General features: G+C 36.8%; 1 protein-coding gene across 1 annotated transcript; it reads right to left on the minus strand.

Annotated features, from left to right (window-relative positions):
• Nucleotides 1-455: 455 nt before the first annotated feature.
• On the minus strand, nucleotides 456-12,322 carry LOC311080048 (C-type mannose receptor 2-like). The gene is made up of 5 exons (XM_084109812.1): nucleotides 12,279-12,322; nucleotides 12,090-12,128; nucleotides 11,635-11,997; nucleotides 1,421-1,765; nucleotides 456-1,270 (listed from the first exon to the last, which is right to left on the minus strand). The coding sequence occupies exons 2-5, from the start codon at nucleotides 12,124-12,126 to the stop codon at nucleotides 903-905; spliced, it is 1,113 nt and encodes a 370-aa protein (XP_083965938.1). The 5' UTR covers nucleotides 12,127-12,128; nucleotides 12,279-12,322; the 3' UTR covers nucleotides 456-902.
• Nucleotides 12,323-16,310: the final 3,988 nt, after the last annotated feature.

Raw genomic sequence — 16,310 nt, forward strand, 5'->3', positions numbered from 1 at the left:
TGATGTCTAAGTATGTCTCAATTTTTACGCAAAAGATACACACAGATCTCTTTATGTTAATGCATTACAGTGATCTTTCACAACGGCAGATCTTTCACATTTTTTTATAAAAAAAAATTAAAAAATCATATTCATTTATGCTTCATTTTCATAATTGTTTAAGTCAGTCATGAAACTAGAGAAAAAGCAGTTGTTCACAACTTTGGTTTCATGTGTTCATTGTCTTGCTGTAAATATTTCCTTTACACAAAATTTGCTGACTTTACTTCACGAGTTCACGTTTTTATAAATGTAAAATAATTCTCCTTCTAAGTCAGTTCAGTTGAGCTGGTGCTCCTTTGAATTAGTTTCAACATCAAATACAGTTCACAAGATATTTTATACTCAACTTCCACTTTTTCCTTTAAGAATAAACTATATTTCATTTCATTGAGACAAACATCGATGCTCACAATCACTTTTTAAACAAGTCATTTTTAATTGTATGACTAGTGCAAAACACAGGAGTGATCAGAAGAAAGTTGCCAAACCACCAAAATACCAAGATCCCATGAAATCAACTGATGTGGTTTAAGCTTTGCTTTTTTTTTTTTTTTTTTTTTAGAGCCATCTTTTGCTTTCTAGTTGACTGCAAGTACATTGGATTGAACAGATTGTGTCAAACATATTGAGTTGTGTTTCTGGAAGTGACTAAATTAAAAATGTAAATAAAGCCACATATTAAAATTTATTTAGATTTCACGGGGTCTTTAAAACATTATATATATATATATATGGTGCACAAAAGTATTTTAAAATCCGATATAAAAAAAACTCATCCAATAATCTTCAGTAACAGAAATTATCATAGTAAATTTATATAAGAAGTGTTTGCCAGTTATGAAAGAACACAAACATATCCTTCACTCCTCAGATCTGCTGCAGATGAAGTTGAGTTTGTGGTGTTCAGGACGGCTGATCCAGCGCTGATCTCCTCCAGACTGAACTGCTCCAGATCTCACTCCAGACTCACAGTCCTCGTCTCCTGTGCCGTTCCCTGGAGCCCAGTTCTGATAGCACACGGTCTCTCCGCTCACCCAGAACCAGAGGCCCACAGTGCAGGAGTGACGTAAACCCAACCACACCGCCTCAGTAGACGCACATTTAACCACATTCATCACACGACGCTGCATCTCGACTGAATGAACCGAGACCAGATCCGTATAATTCTGTCTGCAGTATCTCAGAGCTTCAGGCCACGTCAGATTCTCTTTGATCAGAATCAGTTTATCTGGACACAAAACAAACCACAAGCAAAAACTAGAGAGAGACTGATCAAAAACAACATGCAGAACAAACACTGTGGAGGAATCTGTAGCGTGAACTTTAAGATATCTGGAGGTGATGGATGGATTGTGTGTGTGTGTGAGGATCTGCTCACCTTCATGACACACAAAAGGATATTGGTTATTGCAAGAGATGTCATGCCATTGACCCAGAGCTTTTGGTCTGATCACTGTACAGTTTTCATGACCTCCACTATTATTAGGTTCACCAGAGTCCCAGTATCTGAATGAGGAGTTACTCTGATCTGACCACTGCCATGAGTCTCTGAACAGACCGATCCAGACATCATTAGATATGTGACTATCATTGATGAACTTCTGAATCTGTTGATTCTCATTCTGGTTCCTCACACTGACCAGATCAGTGTGATTCTGTCTGCAGTAACTCTGAGCGTCTCTCCAGTTCTTCATCTGATTGACAAAGACGAGTCCTGTGTTCACTTTAAGAAAAACAAAAAATGGAAACAGATTCATGAATCAGTTTGTTCATTATTCTTCCGTCGGTTTATAGTTTGCATGTGAATAAGTGCAGCAGTTGAAGCATCAGAAACACGTTCAAAGACAGCTTATGATATATTAAATATTCACAAAATATTTAGGATGATTTTGCTGATTTAATATGAAGTAACATTTGTGAATTTTCCTGATAAAGCCTGTAAAAGTCCTGGCAGAAAGTGATGCATAAGGATGTAGTGTAACGATGCCCAGTTCCAGGAATGCACTAATATTTTGTTGGTAGTACCAGTTTGCAACAATTATTAGTTAACACTAAGTTGTCAACACTTCGGAAAAAATAATAATTTGTCGTTACGAATTAATGTAAGGACAAAACTCTATTTGTATGAATGTTTAATTTGTAGGCCTATCTAAATATAGTCGTAAATTAAGGTAGTAAGTAATGTTAAAAGGTTAGTAAGGTAAAAGCACACAAAGAAATGTTATCATTAAACATTTTCAGAAAATGTATCAAAGTTTGCAATTAGAGGGATTCCTCATTGAAACACATAAGGTGGGCTTAAATGGTTCCACAGTGAGTAATGGTGAAAAAAATACAATGTTTTCCTTTAAAAATGTAAGATATGTTTACAAATACATGCATGGAGCTTAAATATACTGTGGACTAGTATTATAGTAATTTTCATTGTGCCCACATTGAGAGATGTTAAGTTTTTTTCATTCAAGGTTAGCTTGTGTTGGCTATAGTTTGCATGCGTTTTGTGGCGCTGTACCATTTAAGCCCATCTTTTAAAAAAAGTTAAGTTATGAAAATAATCTTCTCTACAAAACAATTTATGATGTATTTATTTGTAAATGAATGTAAAATGAATCACAAAACATTTATTGTTTGCAGTTCACATGCTTAATTCTTTGGCAGTCTATCTGGTAACGCTTTAGATTACAGCCCAGAAAGTACTGCGTAATTAAAATGAAATAACAGTGTAACTTTCGGTAATTACAGTGTACCTATAAAGTATGTACGTGTAAGTATAGGGGAATAATATGTAAAGTTTTGGGAATAAAGGTGTAACAACCAGGAAAATAACAAATTATTTAGGCAAATTATTTAGACTGTAAGTATTCCATGTAGTTACAGGGTAAGTATGACATTGCGGGCTGTAAATTAAAGTGGTGCTTCTTACCCTCTTGTTTCATGTAGTTACAGGGTAAGTACAATAAAAACACATGTACACACACACAATCTGACATCACTTGGAAAACCTTTATTTGAAAAACAACTTATTTCAAAACAGATTTACAACTATTACACTTCTTATTCTTTATTATTTTTTTAAAATCAACTTTTCATTTCAAATACTAAAGTCCTGACAGAAAGTAGCATGTTTTGTCCTTTTTTGTTTCTCTTGCATGGCTTCCTCCTCATCTTGGTCCTCCTCTTCTTTTTCTATCATTCCACTGATTAGCCTAATCTTAAGAAGGAGTCTTTTTCTATTCTGTATTATGTATTAAAAGAAAATACAGTACACCCAGAAATGTTCTCATAATTTACTCATCTATTCGCTACCGACCAACTATCACCAGCGAGTGCATGAGAGTCGGCTTCACAGGGTCGGCTTGAATGGCTTCGCGTTTGGTGAAGCTTTAAAGTCCACATGAAATCAAAATTGACCATATTTACTTTGTTTGCCTAAATTGATCGTTTTGTGGTGAACAATTCATCCATGCAAGTCAATCCACACAAAAAAATGTTTTGGCTTTGTAATCTTTAATCAAAATCTGAAAATGCCCCTCCCCTCTGCATTGGAGGACCTTCCCTGATGACGTAGGTTTGAGGACTTGGGTTGGGAAACGCTTAACCACTCCCCTCAAACCGTTAGTCTGCTATGAGCAGAGATGGAGAGGAGGAGCGCTAGAGTAAAACCCTGCCCTCTGTTCAATATTCCTTTTCACTGGGAAATACGTCACAACACTGGAGAAAAGTCGTTTGCAACTTCCGGTTCACGCGGACTTTAAGCATTCATTGCATTCTCGCGGGAGTTTGATGTGAAACTCGCGCGAGAACTGGTGTCTCTGTTCTTCTGCATGGTTTGTTTTTCATTATTATTATATATTATTGTTTGTATTTTGTTGTGTGCAATAATAAAAACATTAAACCTGTTAACCGTTGCCAGTGCGCCCGCGCACTGAAGCGTTATTTATTTATTTAATTCAAAATTACTATCAGATTTAATGTTATACCTTGACAAACTATACATAATTAAAAAGATATAATACTCAAGTTTCAGTATTTGACCACTATTGTATTCTGAGAAACTCATAGTGACAGTTATGTCTTAATTTGTGTCAGGAGTTATGAAATGAAAAAATGAGTCGATACCTTTAATATGAATTATGCGTGTCAGCCGCTTTCATTCATAAAAAACTCTGTGCTGTCGTCATGACAGCGATACACAAAACAACGTCCTTCAGGGCTTTAGCTAAAAAATGTGCAGATTTGGAGAAATATTGATAGATTCTCATAGATTTACATCATATTTCTATAGACAGGAATAATATTTATTGAATTTATACCCAAATGCGTCGATGTAATCTTTATGAGCGTTGGTACTCTGATTTACTGTGTTTTCAATTCATACCAATAGCCTGAGGGCGCTATTATGCACAATAATAGTCCATATATAGAACATGAAGAAGAGCCATGATCATGTGACATTCCAGGACATCACTGATACACACAAAGCTACAGAGATCGCGCTGTAACATGCAGATAAAGATGTTTTGAAGACAATAAACATGATTGCAATGATATTTGAGTTACCTGTGTTTTTCAAGCCATGCCAGGTATTTTCATAATAATAGATTATATTTATAATGTAATGCTAATAGACTATCATTGTGCAGAACACTATCCAATAGTATATTTTCTGTCTGATTTTTTTATCTGAAGCCAAATTAGATCACAGAAGATTATTTAAAATACTCGACTTGCGTTATGAAGTAAGTCTGGAGCACAAACATGGTTTTAATCTCATAAATTGTCGTGTATTGATGGTGTGCTAAGCTAACATGCTAGCTAGCCCTAGGTGCACCTGCTACCTAGAAGTTATACTTTTATTATTTTTTGAATGCTTACTGAAATGTTTCTTTATTCAAGAAATGCATTTGATACAGTTTAAAATGTGAGGTGAACTTTGAGAAAAGAAATTAGGGACTGAAACCATATGAATAGCCTGTGAATAGCCAGTCGTTAGTAACTATAATGCAGACAAAAGAAATGCATATTTAGAGCCATAACCAGGCTGGAGAGGTGTGAATGTGTGTAGGGGGAGACTGAGACTGAATGGGGCTCGTTTGCACCACAAAACAATAGAGACAATATACTGGATAGATGGTTAGAAGATGACAATAAACATCAGTTGCATTTTAGCATCAAATCAAAATAAAGTCATTTGACATGGTCTTGAAAAACATTTAACTTACAGTTTTTCTCGATTGTTTACACACATTTTCTGGTACTTGAGACACAATGACCACAACATGTAACTCATTCACCAACCCCCTGAGCCAATTCTGCTAAACTACAAGCACAATTCCTGCTTTACACTCAGATTGCAGTTCTAAAACACACTTTTTTCAAAACACTACACACAATTCTCTGCTTTTGGCACAATTTTCAAGCAGAAAATCTCTTGTTTTCACAAGGAACACATTGCCATTCAAATATGCACACTGACTCATCACATGGGCAAACACCCGTCACACAGTTTTACAATTAGCAATCAGAGCTTTAGCATAAAAGGGCAACAGGTGAGCTCTTCAATGGAGCAATGGATGCCAACAGTGGATTTTTTTTTTTTTTTTTCTGTAACTGTATACAGTAAATTCTTCTGTTGTTTTGTATGTAGACCACTGTATGTACAACTTTGTGTTGGTTGGGATGTACACTGTGTACATTGTTTTTGTGGGAAAAATAAAATATATTTGTTACCGTGTATTTGTGTGTTCTGAGTATAAAAACAATATTCTCAAATATTTTACAACACACTTATGTATGTACTGTCTGTAGTAAGTGTAACACTGAACAAAAAAAGGCCTAAGTCATTATGATGAATGGAGAAGAAGTGTTTTCCATTCATCATAGTGTTTTACATTGAGCACATCAGTGTTCAACTGGTTCTTATAAATGTCTATTCATATGATGGTTTGTGTGTGTCATTTGAAAACAAAATACCATTTTGAGAAGAAATAACATTGTTTTGAATGTAAAGTTTCCTTTTGCAGGAGAATTGAGGGGTTTTGCCCATTGTGTGTGTTTTTTTGGATTTGTGTGTAGAGTTCTGAGAATATGAGGCATGCTTTCAGAAAATGTGTGTAAACAATCGAGAAAAACTGTAATACAGAGTTTTGGACTTATTATCTTAAGATTTTAAACATAAAATGTTTAGACATGTGGCTTTAGCTGTAATGCATTTCTAGATTGCTACAGTGCCAACTTCAATTTTATTTTCATGAGGATGTTTCATAAAAATTAATTTCTAATAACTTTACAAAACTTTGAAGCTATTTATAACAATTTTTTTCATTATGACAATAATTAATTCTAAATTTACAATAAACTGCCAGGTGTCAGCTTTCAAACGAGATCATACTTGTGCTTTTAGTGCAAAGGGTTCATGAACTGTATCTGTTTCAGTTTGGGTATGTCATTTCTGGGGATTTTTCAAAAGTGGGTTTGCAGCTTAACAACATTAATAAAACAAAAATAATTCGACATTCAGTTTTTCGGTGCGCTTACGTCAAGCTTTAAATTTTTAAGCGTAAACTTACTCAACCCTCTCATGAACGCGCAGGTGACAGTTGGTCGGAAGCGATAGTCTACAGTTTAAAAATGTAAAATATTTGGTATTTTTCTTACAAACACTTATCGTTTCACTTCAGAAGACATTGATTCATCCATTGGGGTCGTATGGATTACTGTAGTTATTGTTGTATGTGCTGTTGTCAACTTTTAGGAACACATGAGCTTGCATTATATGCATTTACAGAGATTATTTATTTTTCTAAAAACTTTTGTTTGTGTTAATCTGAAGAAGGAAATTCGTATACATCTCGGATGACATGAGGGTAAAAGATGAGTAAATGGTGAGGACATTTCTGTACTGTATTTTCTTTTAACACATAATACAGAATAGCAAGAGACATGTCATGGGATTCCTTCTTAAGATTCATCAGTGGAAAGAAAGAAAAAGAAGAACAAGAGGAGGAGGAAACCAAGCAAGAGAAACAAAGTGCTGTAAATCCGTTTTGAAATAAGTTGTTTTTCAAATAAAGGTTTTCCAAGTGATGTCAGATTGTGTGTTTACATGTGTTTTTATTGTACTTACCCTGTAACTACATGAAACAAGAGGGTAAGAAACACCACTTTAATTTACAGCCCGCAATGTCATACTTACCCTGTAACTACATGGAACAAGAGTATATTTTCCCAGCATTTATTAAAAAAAAGTTGCAATAGTTTTACTTGCCTTGAAACTTAATCAGTGCACCTTAACAAATTGGCCTACTTTATAAATGCACTGATATGTACCCCATAATTTAAAAAAAGCCTTTATGTATTTTTATTAGGGCTGTCAAACGATTAATCGCGATTAATCACATCCAAAATAAAAGTTTGTGTTTACATAATTTATGTCTGTGTACAGAGTATAATTATTTTCTATATATAAATACACACACATGCATATATATATTTAAGAAAATGTGTTATTTATATATTAAATATTTATATATAATATAAATTATTTATATATTAAATATTTATATATAAATTATATATAATATAAATATATATACACAGTATATACATGCACATATTTCTTAAATATATACATGCATGTGTGTATATTTATATATAGAAAATAATTATACACCGTACACACACATGTATTATGTAAAAACAAACTTTTATTTTGGATGCGATTAATCGCGATTAATCGCTTGACAGCCCTAATTTTTATACACTATTATTACACAAAGGTGCAGTGTATGTACTCGCTAAATTGCTCCCAAAAGTAAGATTCTAAAATACTTAGTCTAAATAATTTGCCTAAATAATTTGTTATTTTCCTGATTGTTACCCCTTTATTCACAAAACTTTAAATATTATTCCCCTATACTTACACATACGTACTTTATAGGTACACTGTAATTACCGAAAGTTACACTGTAATTTCGTTTTAATTACGCAGTATTTTCCTGGTTGTTACACCTTTATTCCCAAAACTTTACATATTGTTCCCTTATACTTACACGTAAGTACTTTATAGGTAAAATGTAATTACCGAAAGTTATACTGTACTTTGATTTTAATTACACAGTACTTTCCGGGCTGTAATCTAAAGCGTTACCGTCTATCTTTCTGTAAGGCAAGAGATTAGCTTTGAACGCAAGCTAATAAAACTCATCTTTCCATTTAAAAGAAAATTATGTAAAATGATTAAGTACTATTTGTTCATACACATTTGACATAATATCAATGTAGTTACCAAAGAATTGGCTGAAAAATGCAGAAATGTGTTGATTTCTGAAGGGTCCCGAAACACCAGTTTTGGGGTGTCTTTGTGTGAGGTCCCCTGAGACAGCATGCACATAGGTGAGGCTAACTCAACATTGCCAAATAATGTGATTGGTGTGCAATAAAAAATGTCAGGGAAGTAACAAATCACTGGATTGGTTAAAATAATGAGCAGCATAAAATATTATTTTCTCTTTTTTTAATTTGACTTCAGAGTTGAAAGTGGGCTTACAGCGTACATGGGCTTACAGTTTTTCTTGATTGCTTAAACACTATAACCAGGCTTTTGAACTAAAATTTACCATTTATCAAAAAGCACACCCATTACCCTAAACTTTTAACACTATTCCCCTTGACACATAAGTCAGATTTGTTGAACTGTCACTGCTAAACTCTACACACAAATCCCTTAAAGGGGTAATATAATGGTACATGCACTTTTACAAGTTGATTGTACTGAAATGTATGTTGGCAGTGCCTCTACACAACCATCATAAAATTATAAAAATCCATCCAGTGTTTTTTTTTTTTTATATATCCTTACGGTCGGACGCCCCTCCCACGATTGTTAATTGACAGCAGCGTTTCAACACAGACCCGCCCTGAGTGAGCTGTCATCATAGTCCGCCATTGTTGATACGCTGGAGCAGAATGGCGTCTAAGCAGTGGGGATTTCTTTAAGACTGCAAGGGAAGCTCGGCTTCCCCTATAATGTCAAAAAATTAATGGTCAAATATGTACTATTGTGTTAACATTTTATTGACTAAAAATGCATTAGAAAACGTTCATCTCAAAGACAAGTTCGTTCAGAATCAGTTACATACAGCAGGTCGGCTGACTCGATTTCCTTCTCAAACATTCACGTATAGCATCACAGTGCATTTTCCTGTTGAAGCCCGGCGTCCACTTTGTCCACAACAGTTTTTTTCAGTGCTTTGAAACTAGATGGTCATTGAATAAATGCTGCGATTATGTCCCGCCCGCGGACCCTCAGCGTCTCTGGGGGTGAATGAGGAGTGGGCTGGACTGGACTCCAGGCTTCCGCGTGATGATTGGAGGGTCTGTCGAAAGGCTGCATCTCCTTTTGATTGACAGCGATTTCATACAATAAAAAGTCGCTGATGTTGAAGCTATTCGAGCTCAGTCCCATCGCGGATTTTTCAAATGTAGTCGAAAGACAAACTGCTGCAACCTATTTCTTGGTATTTGCTTGTCGAAATTGCTAGCCAATTTTCATAATACATTTCACACAATTCTACATTTATACCTTTATTATATTATTACTTATTATATATTTTATATTATTATTAGTAATAATTAAAAAATAATTATTAAAATAATTTAAAAAAATATATTATAAGTAGTAGTATTATTATACTTTATTATGTTATTATTTATACCTTTATTATATTATTACATTTATACAATGGCCACTGAGAGGACACTGGTCAAGTCACTGGAAAAGACGCCTAGCTGGTACAACAGGGTCACAGAGCATTTTCTTGAAAAGGAACGTAGAATTTACGAATAAATAAATGGACAATTTTTATGATGTAGGCCGAAAATGAGCTTCCCCTCTTTGAAAGACCAGCAGCCGCCACTGTGTCTAAGCGATTGTGGTGTTCTGTTCTTGGGTGTAATAAGGAACACAGTCATTTTGATGTTCCTAAATCCGAACCGCTGAAGACGCAGTGACTGAGTTTGTTTTCGAAGGGAATATTCCCCACGATCAACGTCAATGCTTTCATGTTTGCGTGAATCATTTCACCAGACTGCTTTACAAACGAGGGTCAGTATAAAGCTGGTTTTGCTAAGAAGCTGCTCCTGAAAAAAGGATCGGTACCAACTATTCGTGTTCCTGCTGAACCTCCAGAAGAAGAAGTGAGTGTAACATTTTATTAACCTTTATATTAATCTTTGCAAATCGCTAGCACGCTTCACGATGAATGCGGCTAAGGTTTACGAAGGAGGAGGAGGAGGAGAAGGAGGAGGAGGAGGAGAAGGAGGAGGAGAAGGAGGAGGAAGAAGATGAAGAAGAGGAGGAGGAGGAAGATGAAGAGGAGGAGGAAAATGAAGAGGAGGAGGAGGAAGAGGTGGAGGAGGAGGAGGAGGAGGAAGAGGTGGAGGAGGAGGAAGATGAAGAGGAGGTGGAGGAGGAGGAGGAAGAGGTGGAGGAGGAGGAAGATGAAGAGGAGGAGGAGGAAGATGAAGAGGTGGAGGAGGAAGAGGATGAACGAGGAGAAGGACGAGGAAGAGGAGGAGCTGGAGGAGGAAGAGGAGGAGGAGGAAGAGGAGGAGCTGGAGGAGGAGGAGGAGGAGGAAGAAGAGGAGGAGCTGGAGGAGGAAGAGGAGGAGGAGGAGGAAGAAGAGGAGGAGCTGGAGGAGGAAGAGGAAGGGCAAGGGCAAGGAGACAAGTCTCGGATGAAATTCATTCCACTCTAGTTGCCCATGTCTTTGTCCACTATGAAGGAGGCCAAACTTGAGTCGCTTCACCCTCGCCTCGATCATAAGAACCTTCATGGAGAAAAACAGGTACAGTAGATGTACTTCAGACTGCTCTCTACTGTAACTGTTGAGAGCTGTTCACTGTGCTGTTACAACACATACATGAACTGTAGCTGTTGCCCTACACTACTGTAATAAAAAGAAATGCATCAGATTGCCTCACACACAGATAGAGTTTTCTGAATGCTTCCACTTTGTAAAATGGATGTGTTACAGTTACAGTAATCAGTACTTCTATTTTTCTAGGAAACAGAGACGATGAAATGGAAGAAGCCTGCCAAATATTTCAGTTGATGCAAGAGGAATTTTTGTAACACAGGTAACAATTGAAGAAAATAAAATCACACTGAAAAGACAAGCACTGAACTTTGTTCTCAGGACACGAGTTTTGTTCATAAATATCAAGATGGGGCAAGTTGTCATGTCTATTATATGTTGATTTAGATTTTATGGATTCATTAATTCATTACAGTTTATGTTGGTCAAAACAATGTTTTTTTTTTTTTTTTTTTTTTTTTTTTTCAAAACAATTGATATTTTTGAATGTATCACTAACAGTATAAATTTTGCGCAGTTATCAACAACAAAACATCAGTGTTCAATATCGGTTTATTTTCTGTACAAAAGTTGCAAGTGGACAAATATCCATAGTCTCACCTATATTTTTTACATTAAAAAATAGAAGCATTTATTGCATTAAAATTTTGTACAGTGTATGGTGTATATTTCTATGAACTATTGTTTATTGTGACTGTATGGAGCTGCACTTACTGTTAGATGAACTGCAGATGAAATGATGATTATCAGTACATGACACATCATGCCATTCTCCATTGCTCATCATAGCACACTCATCTCTGCCATCAGGTTGTTTAAATCCCCAGTTCAGATAGAGCGCAGGTTCACCTGAAGACCACTGCCATTTATCAGCACTCGTCCTCTGCAGCCCAATCCAGATATACTGATCACCTCCATCATTCACACTCTTCTTCAGCTCGTTCATGTCGTTCATGTTGTCAACGGTGGCCAGATCTGTGTAATTCTCTCTGCAGAATCTCTGAGCTTCAGTCCAGTTCTTCTCCTCGTTTATAAAGTGATACTGACGCTGAACACATTCAGATACGGAGCAGAGAGCTGTGAAAGAGAGCGTTTGATTTAATGCTTTTCATAACAGGGTCAAACCTGATGAAACTATAAACCATAAATAATACAACAAACACACTCACCAATGAGAAGAAGAATCAAATATAGAGTTTGGTCCATTTCTGAGGAAGAAACACATTGAAAAACTAAAATAATCTCATATTCATCTTATATTAAAACATAATCATATAAGCATAACTTGATTCACAATCATTCAGACAATATTAACATCTGAAAGTGTAATTGTGTTTGAAGAATGAACATGTTCTTACTTTAGAGGTTGTGTGTTTCTGTCCTGAGTCTGATGTTTCTGTCTGCAGATTTAAACTACGTGATTATTATATCTGCTCTCATCCCTCATTCAGCTCATCACGTCATTTGTTTATTTCTCTAAAACCAATTTTCATATTTGACTTCCTCCTTATTTGTGCATTGTCCACCTCTCTTTTTCTTTATTTGCATCTTGACGTCAGTATCAGTAAATCTACAAGTTCTGTAAAATAAAGTCTTGGCAACAACATGGACTAATCAGCAAAATATATACATGTAAACATTCATAATTTATATTTGAACATTCACAACTAAACAGCTGCTTTAATGTTATTGCTGGACTGTATAACTCGTGTTAGAGAACTATCCCTTTAACAAGTGTGAGCAGCAAAAAAAAAAAAAAAAAAAAAAAAAAGGATTTTTACAAAGCCGTTTTGAGCTTCATTTAAAACCCTATTCAAATCACATTTCTGGAATTCTGACTACTCTGATTGGATTTAACGTGGTTTTTCACTTTCTCACGCCACAATAGACATTAACATGTCAGGAAACATGCTGAAAGTCGCTACAGAAACAAGGTTGTGTTGTTGCAAAGTGACGGTCGAGCAGAAAATGACAATATAATGGAGATGTGTTGAATTATGAGTCTGGCGGAGATGAACGCACAGAATAAAGCCACACACACTTCCTACATTTCTGTCGCTGCCTCAGAAGACGCAGGACTCCAGCACGACGACTACATATTGTCATGTTGTAAATAAGAAAACATCTTTATCTGTACGAATCCCTCCATGTTGTCGTTGATGGTTTTGGTGTATGCCCACCAACACACCATCATTGACACTGAAACCACGAGACTCGCAAATCAGATCCGAACAGTTGCGATACACAGTGTGGACGGTCAATAGTTTAATAGTTCATTAGTGAAGACTGGTGATACTGGTTACTGAGAGCCTTTAAAAACCCGTTTGAGACTCCAGTCAAAGAGAAAGAAACGTGTGTGAGATGAAGGAGTGAGTTTGACTATTGAGAGAGTTTGTGTGTTGAGAGAGTTTGTGTGTTGACAGAGTTTGTGTGTTGAGAGGGTTTGTGTGTTGAGAGAATTTGTGTGTTGAGAGAGTTTGTGTGTTGACAGAGTTTGTGTGTTGAGAGGGTTTGTGTGTTGAGAGAGTTTGTGTGTTGAGAGAGTTTGTGTGTTGAGAGGGTTTGTGTGTTGAGAGGGTTTGTGTGTTGAGAGAGTTTGTGTGTTGAGAGGGTTTGTGTGTTGAGAGGGTTTGTGTGTTGAGAGAGTTTGTGTGTTGAGAGAATTTGTGTGTTGAGAGAGTTTGTGTGTTGACAGAGTTTGTGTGTTGAGAGGGTTTGTGTGTTGAGAGAGTTTGTGTGTTGAGAGGGTTTGTGTGTTGAGAGGGTTTGTGTGTTGAGAGGGTTTGTGTGTTGACAGGGTTTGTGTGTTGAGAGAGTTTGTGTGTTGAGAGGGTTTGTGTGTTGAGAGGGTTTGTGTGTTGAGAGAGTTTGTGTGTTGAGAGGGTTTGTGTGTTGACAGGGTTTGTGTGTTGAGAGAGTTTGTGTGTTGAGAGGGTTTGTGTGTTGAGAGGGTTTGTGTGTTGAGAGAGTTTGTGTGTTGAGAGGGTTTGTGTGTTGACAGGGTTTGTGTGTTGAGAGAGTTTGTGTGTTGAGAGAGTTTGTGTGTTGAGAGAGTTTGTGTGTTGAGAGAGTTTGTGTGTTGAGAGGGTTTGTGTGTTGAGAGAGTTTGTGTGTTGAGAGGGTTTGTGTGTTGACAGGGTTTGTGTGTTGACAGAGTTTGTGTGTTGAGAGAGTTTGTGTGTTGAGAGGGTTTGTGTGTTGAGAGAGTTTGTGTGTTGAGAGGGTTTGTGTGTTGACAGGGTTTGTGTGTTGAGAGAGTTTGTGTGTTGAGAGGGTTTGTGTGTTGAGAGAGTTTGTGTGTTGAGAGAGTTTGTGTGTTGAGAGGGTTTGTGTGTTGAGAGGGTTTGTGTGTTGAGAGGGTTTGTGTGTTGAGAGAGTTTGTGTGTTGAGAGGGTTTGTGTGTTGAGAGAGTTTGTGTGTTGACAGGGTTTGTGTGTTGACAGGGTTTGTGTGTTGACAGGGTTTGTGTGTTGACAGGGTTTGTGTGTTGAGAGAGTTTGTGTGTTGACAGGGTTTGTGTGTTGAGAGGGTTTGTGTGTTGAGAGGGTTTGTGTGTTGAGAGAGTTTGTGTGTTGAGAGGGTTTGTGTGTTGAGAGGGTTTGTGTGTTGAGAGGGTTTGTGTGTTGAGAGGGTTTGTGTGTTGAGAGAGTTTGTGTGTTGAGAGAGTTTGTGTGTTGAGAGGGTTTGTGTGTTGAGAGAGTTTGTGTGTTGAGAGAGTTTGTGTGTTGAGAGGGTTTGTGTGTTGACAGGGTTTGTGTGTTGAGAGTTTGTGTGTTGAGAGAGATTGTGTGTTGAGAGGGTTTGTGTGTTGAGAGGGTTTGTGTGTTGACAGGGTTTGTGTGTTGACAGGGTTTGTGTGTTGACAGGGTTTGTGTGTTGAGAGGGTTTGTGTGTTGAGAGAGTTTGTGTGTTGAGAGGGTTTGTGTGTTGAGAGAGTTTGTGTGTTGACAGGGTTTGTGTGTTGACAGGGTTTGTGTGTTGAGAGAGTTTGTGTGTTGACAGGGTTTGTGTGTTGAGAGAGTTTGTGTGTTGAGAGAGTTTGTGTGTTGAGAGGGTTTGTGTGTTGAGAGAGTTTGTGTGTTGAGAGGGTTTGTGTGTTGAGAGGGTTTGTGTGTTGAGAGGGTTTGTGTGTTGAGAGGGTTTGTGTGTTGACAGGGTTTGTGTGTTGACAGGGTTTGTGTGTTGACAGGGTTTGTGTGTTGAGAGGGTTTGTGTGTTGAGAGAGTTTGTGTGTTGAGAGAGTTTGTGTGTTGAGAGGGTTTGTGTGTTGAGAGGGTTTGTGTGTTGACAGGGTTTGTGTGTTGACAGGGTTTGTGTGTTGACAGGGTTTGTGTGTTGAGAGGGTTTGTGTGTTGAGAGAGTTTGTGTGTTGAGAGAGTTTGTGTGTTGAGAGGGTTTGTGTGTTGAGAGAGTTTGTGTGTTGAGAGAGTTTGTGTGTTGAGAGAGTTTGTGTGGTGAGAGGGTTTGTGTGTTGAGAGAGTTTGTGTGTTGAGAGGGTTTGTGTGTTGACAGGGTTTGTGTGTTGAGAGAGTTTCACAAAGATAGACTTTGACTATGGCTTAGATATAGTAGATAGTCAGACTTCAGATAGACATCTAAATCAGACCGTTGCACAAAGCACTTAAGACTCTGACTATATTAAGTAGGACTACACTGCAATGCATTCTGGGTAAAATAAGACACTTTTCAAAACAAAAAACATGGCGGATCGAGTAAGTGCATTCAACCGCTCAGTGCAGTTTACCCCAGCGGAAAATATGTTTGTTGGAGGAGTATAACAGTTACAAGGACATTTTACTTGGGAAATTTAGCGGAGAATGAAGTAACAAGAAGAAATGTAAATGTTTAAATTATGAGCCATTTTCCCTTTTCTTTTGGCAGTTTGTAACTGATTGTTACGGCTGGTTGCCTATGGAGGGCATTTTCTGCCAAATTTAAATAAATAAATTAAATGATTAAAATGAAAATTAAAACCAGATTAATGATTTCATTACAGAAAACAGTACGCAAAATATGTGACAAAATTGAGAATGAAATTAAATGATTTCATTTTCACAGCATTATCCCTGTCAAATTGAAAAATAAAATGCAATTGGTGATTTCACATTTCATTTTCACTACAGTCTCGAGGCAAGACTGCCACTATTAAAATGAAAAGCCAAACGTGAAAAAGAAAGTACAAATGCAGTTTTTACAATGCTCTTTAGTAATGCTCACGCAATAATAGTGACACAATTCAAATACAAATGTAAATTTTCGTTTTCATTTTAATTCCTCTTTTATTTCACAGTTTTCATTTTCGTTTTCATTTTCAAAGACAACCTGCATGCAAATTCTATGTTAATGAGTGGGTGTGGCTTATTCTAGTAACGGCGCTAGAGGCACGCCTT

The sequence above is a fragment of the Abramis brama genome, assembly GCF_963993115.1.
Source record: "Abramis brama genome assembly, chromosome: 3".
Lineage (NCBI taxonomy): Eukaryota > Metazoa > Chordata > Actinopteri > Cypriniformes > Leuciscidae > Abramis > Abramis brama.

Excerpts from the sequence above, each read along its gene's own strand:
- LOC311080048 (XM_084109812.1), bottom strand. The coding sequence starts at position 12,126 with ATGGACCAAACTCTATATTTGATTCTTCTTCTCATTG. Across the intron at positions 1,766-11,634 it reads CATCTGCAGTTCATCTAACA|TGAACACAGGACTCGTCTTT; the intron begins GTAAGTGCAGCT and ends TTTTTCTTAAAG. Across the intron at positions 1,271-1,420 it reads TCCTTTTGTGTGTCATGAAG|ATAAACTGATTCTGATCAAA; the intron begins GTGAGCAGATCC and ends TTTTGTGTCCAG.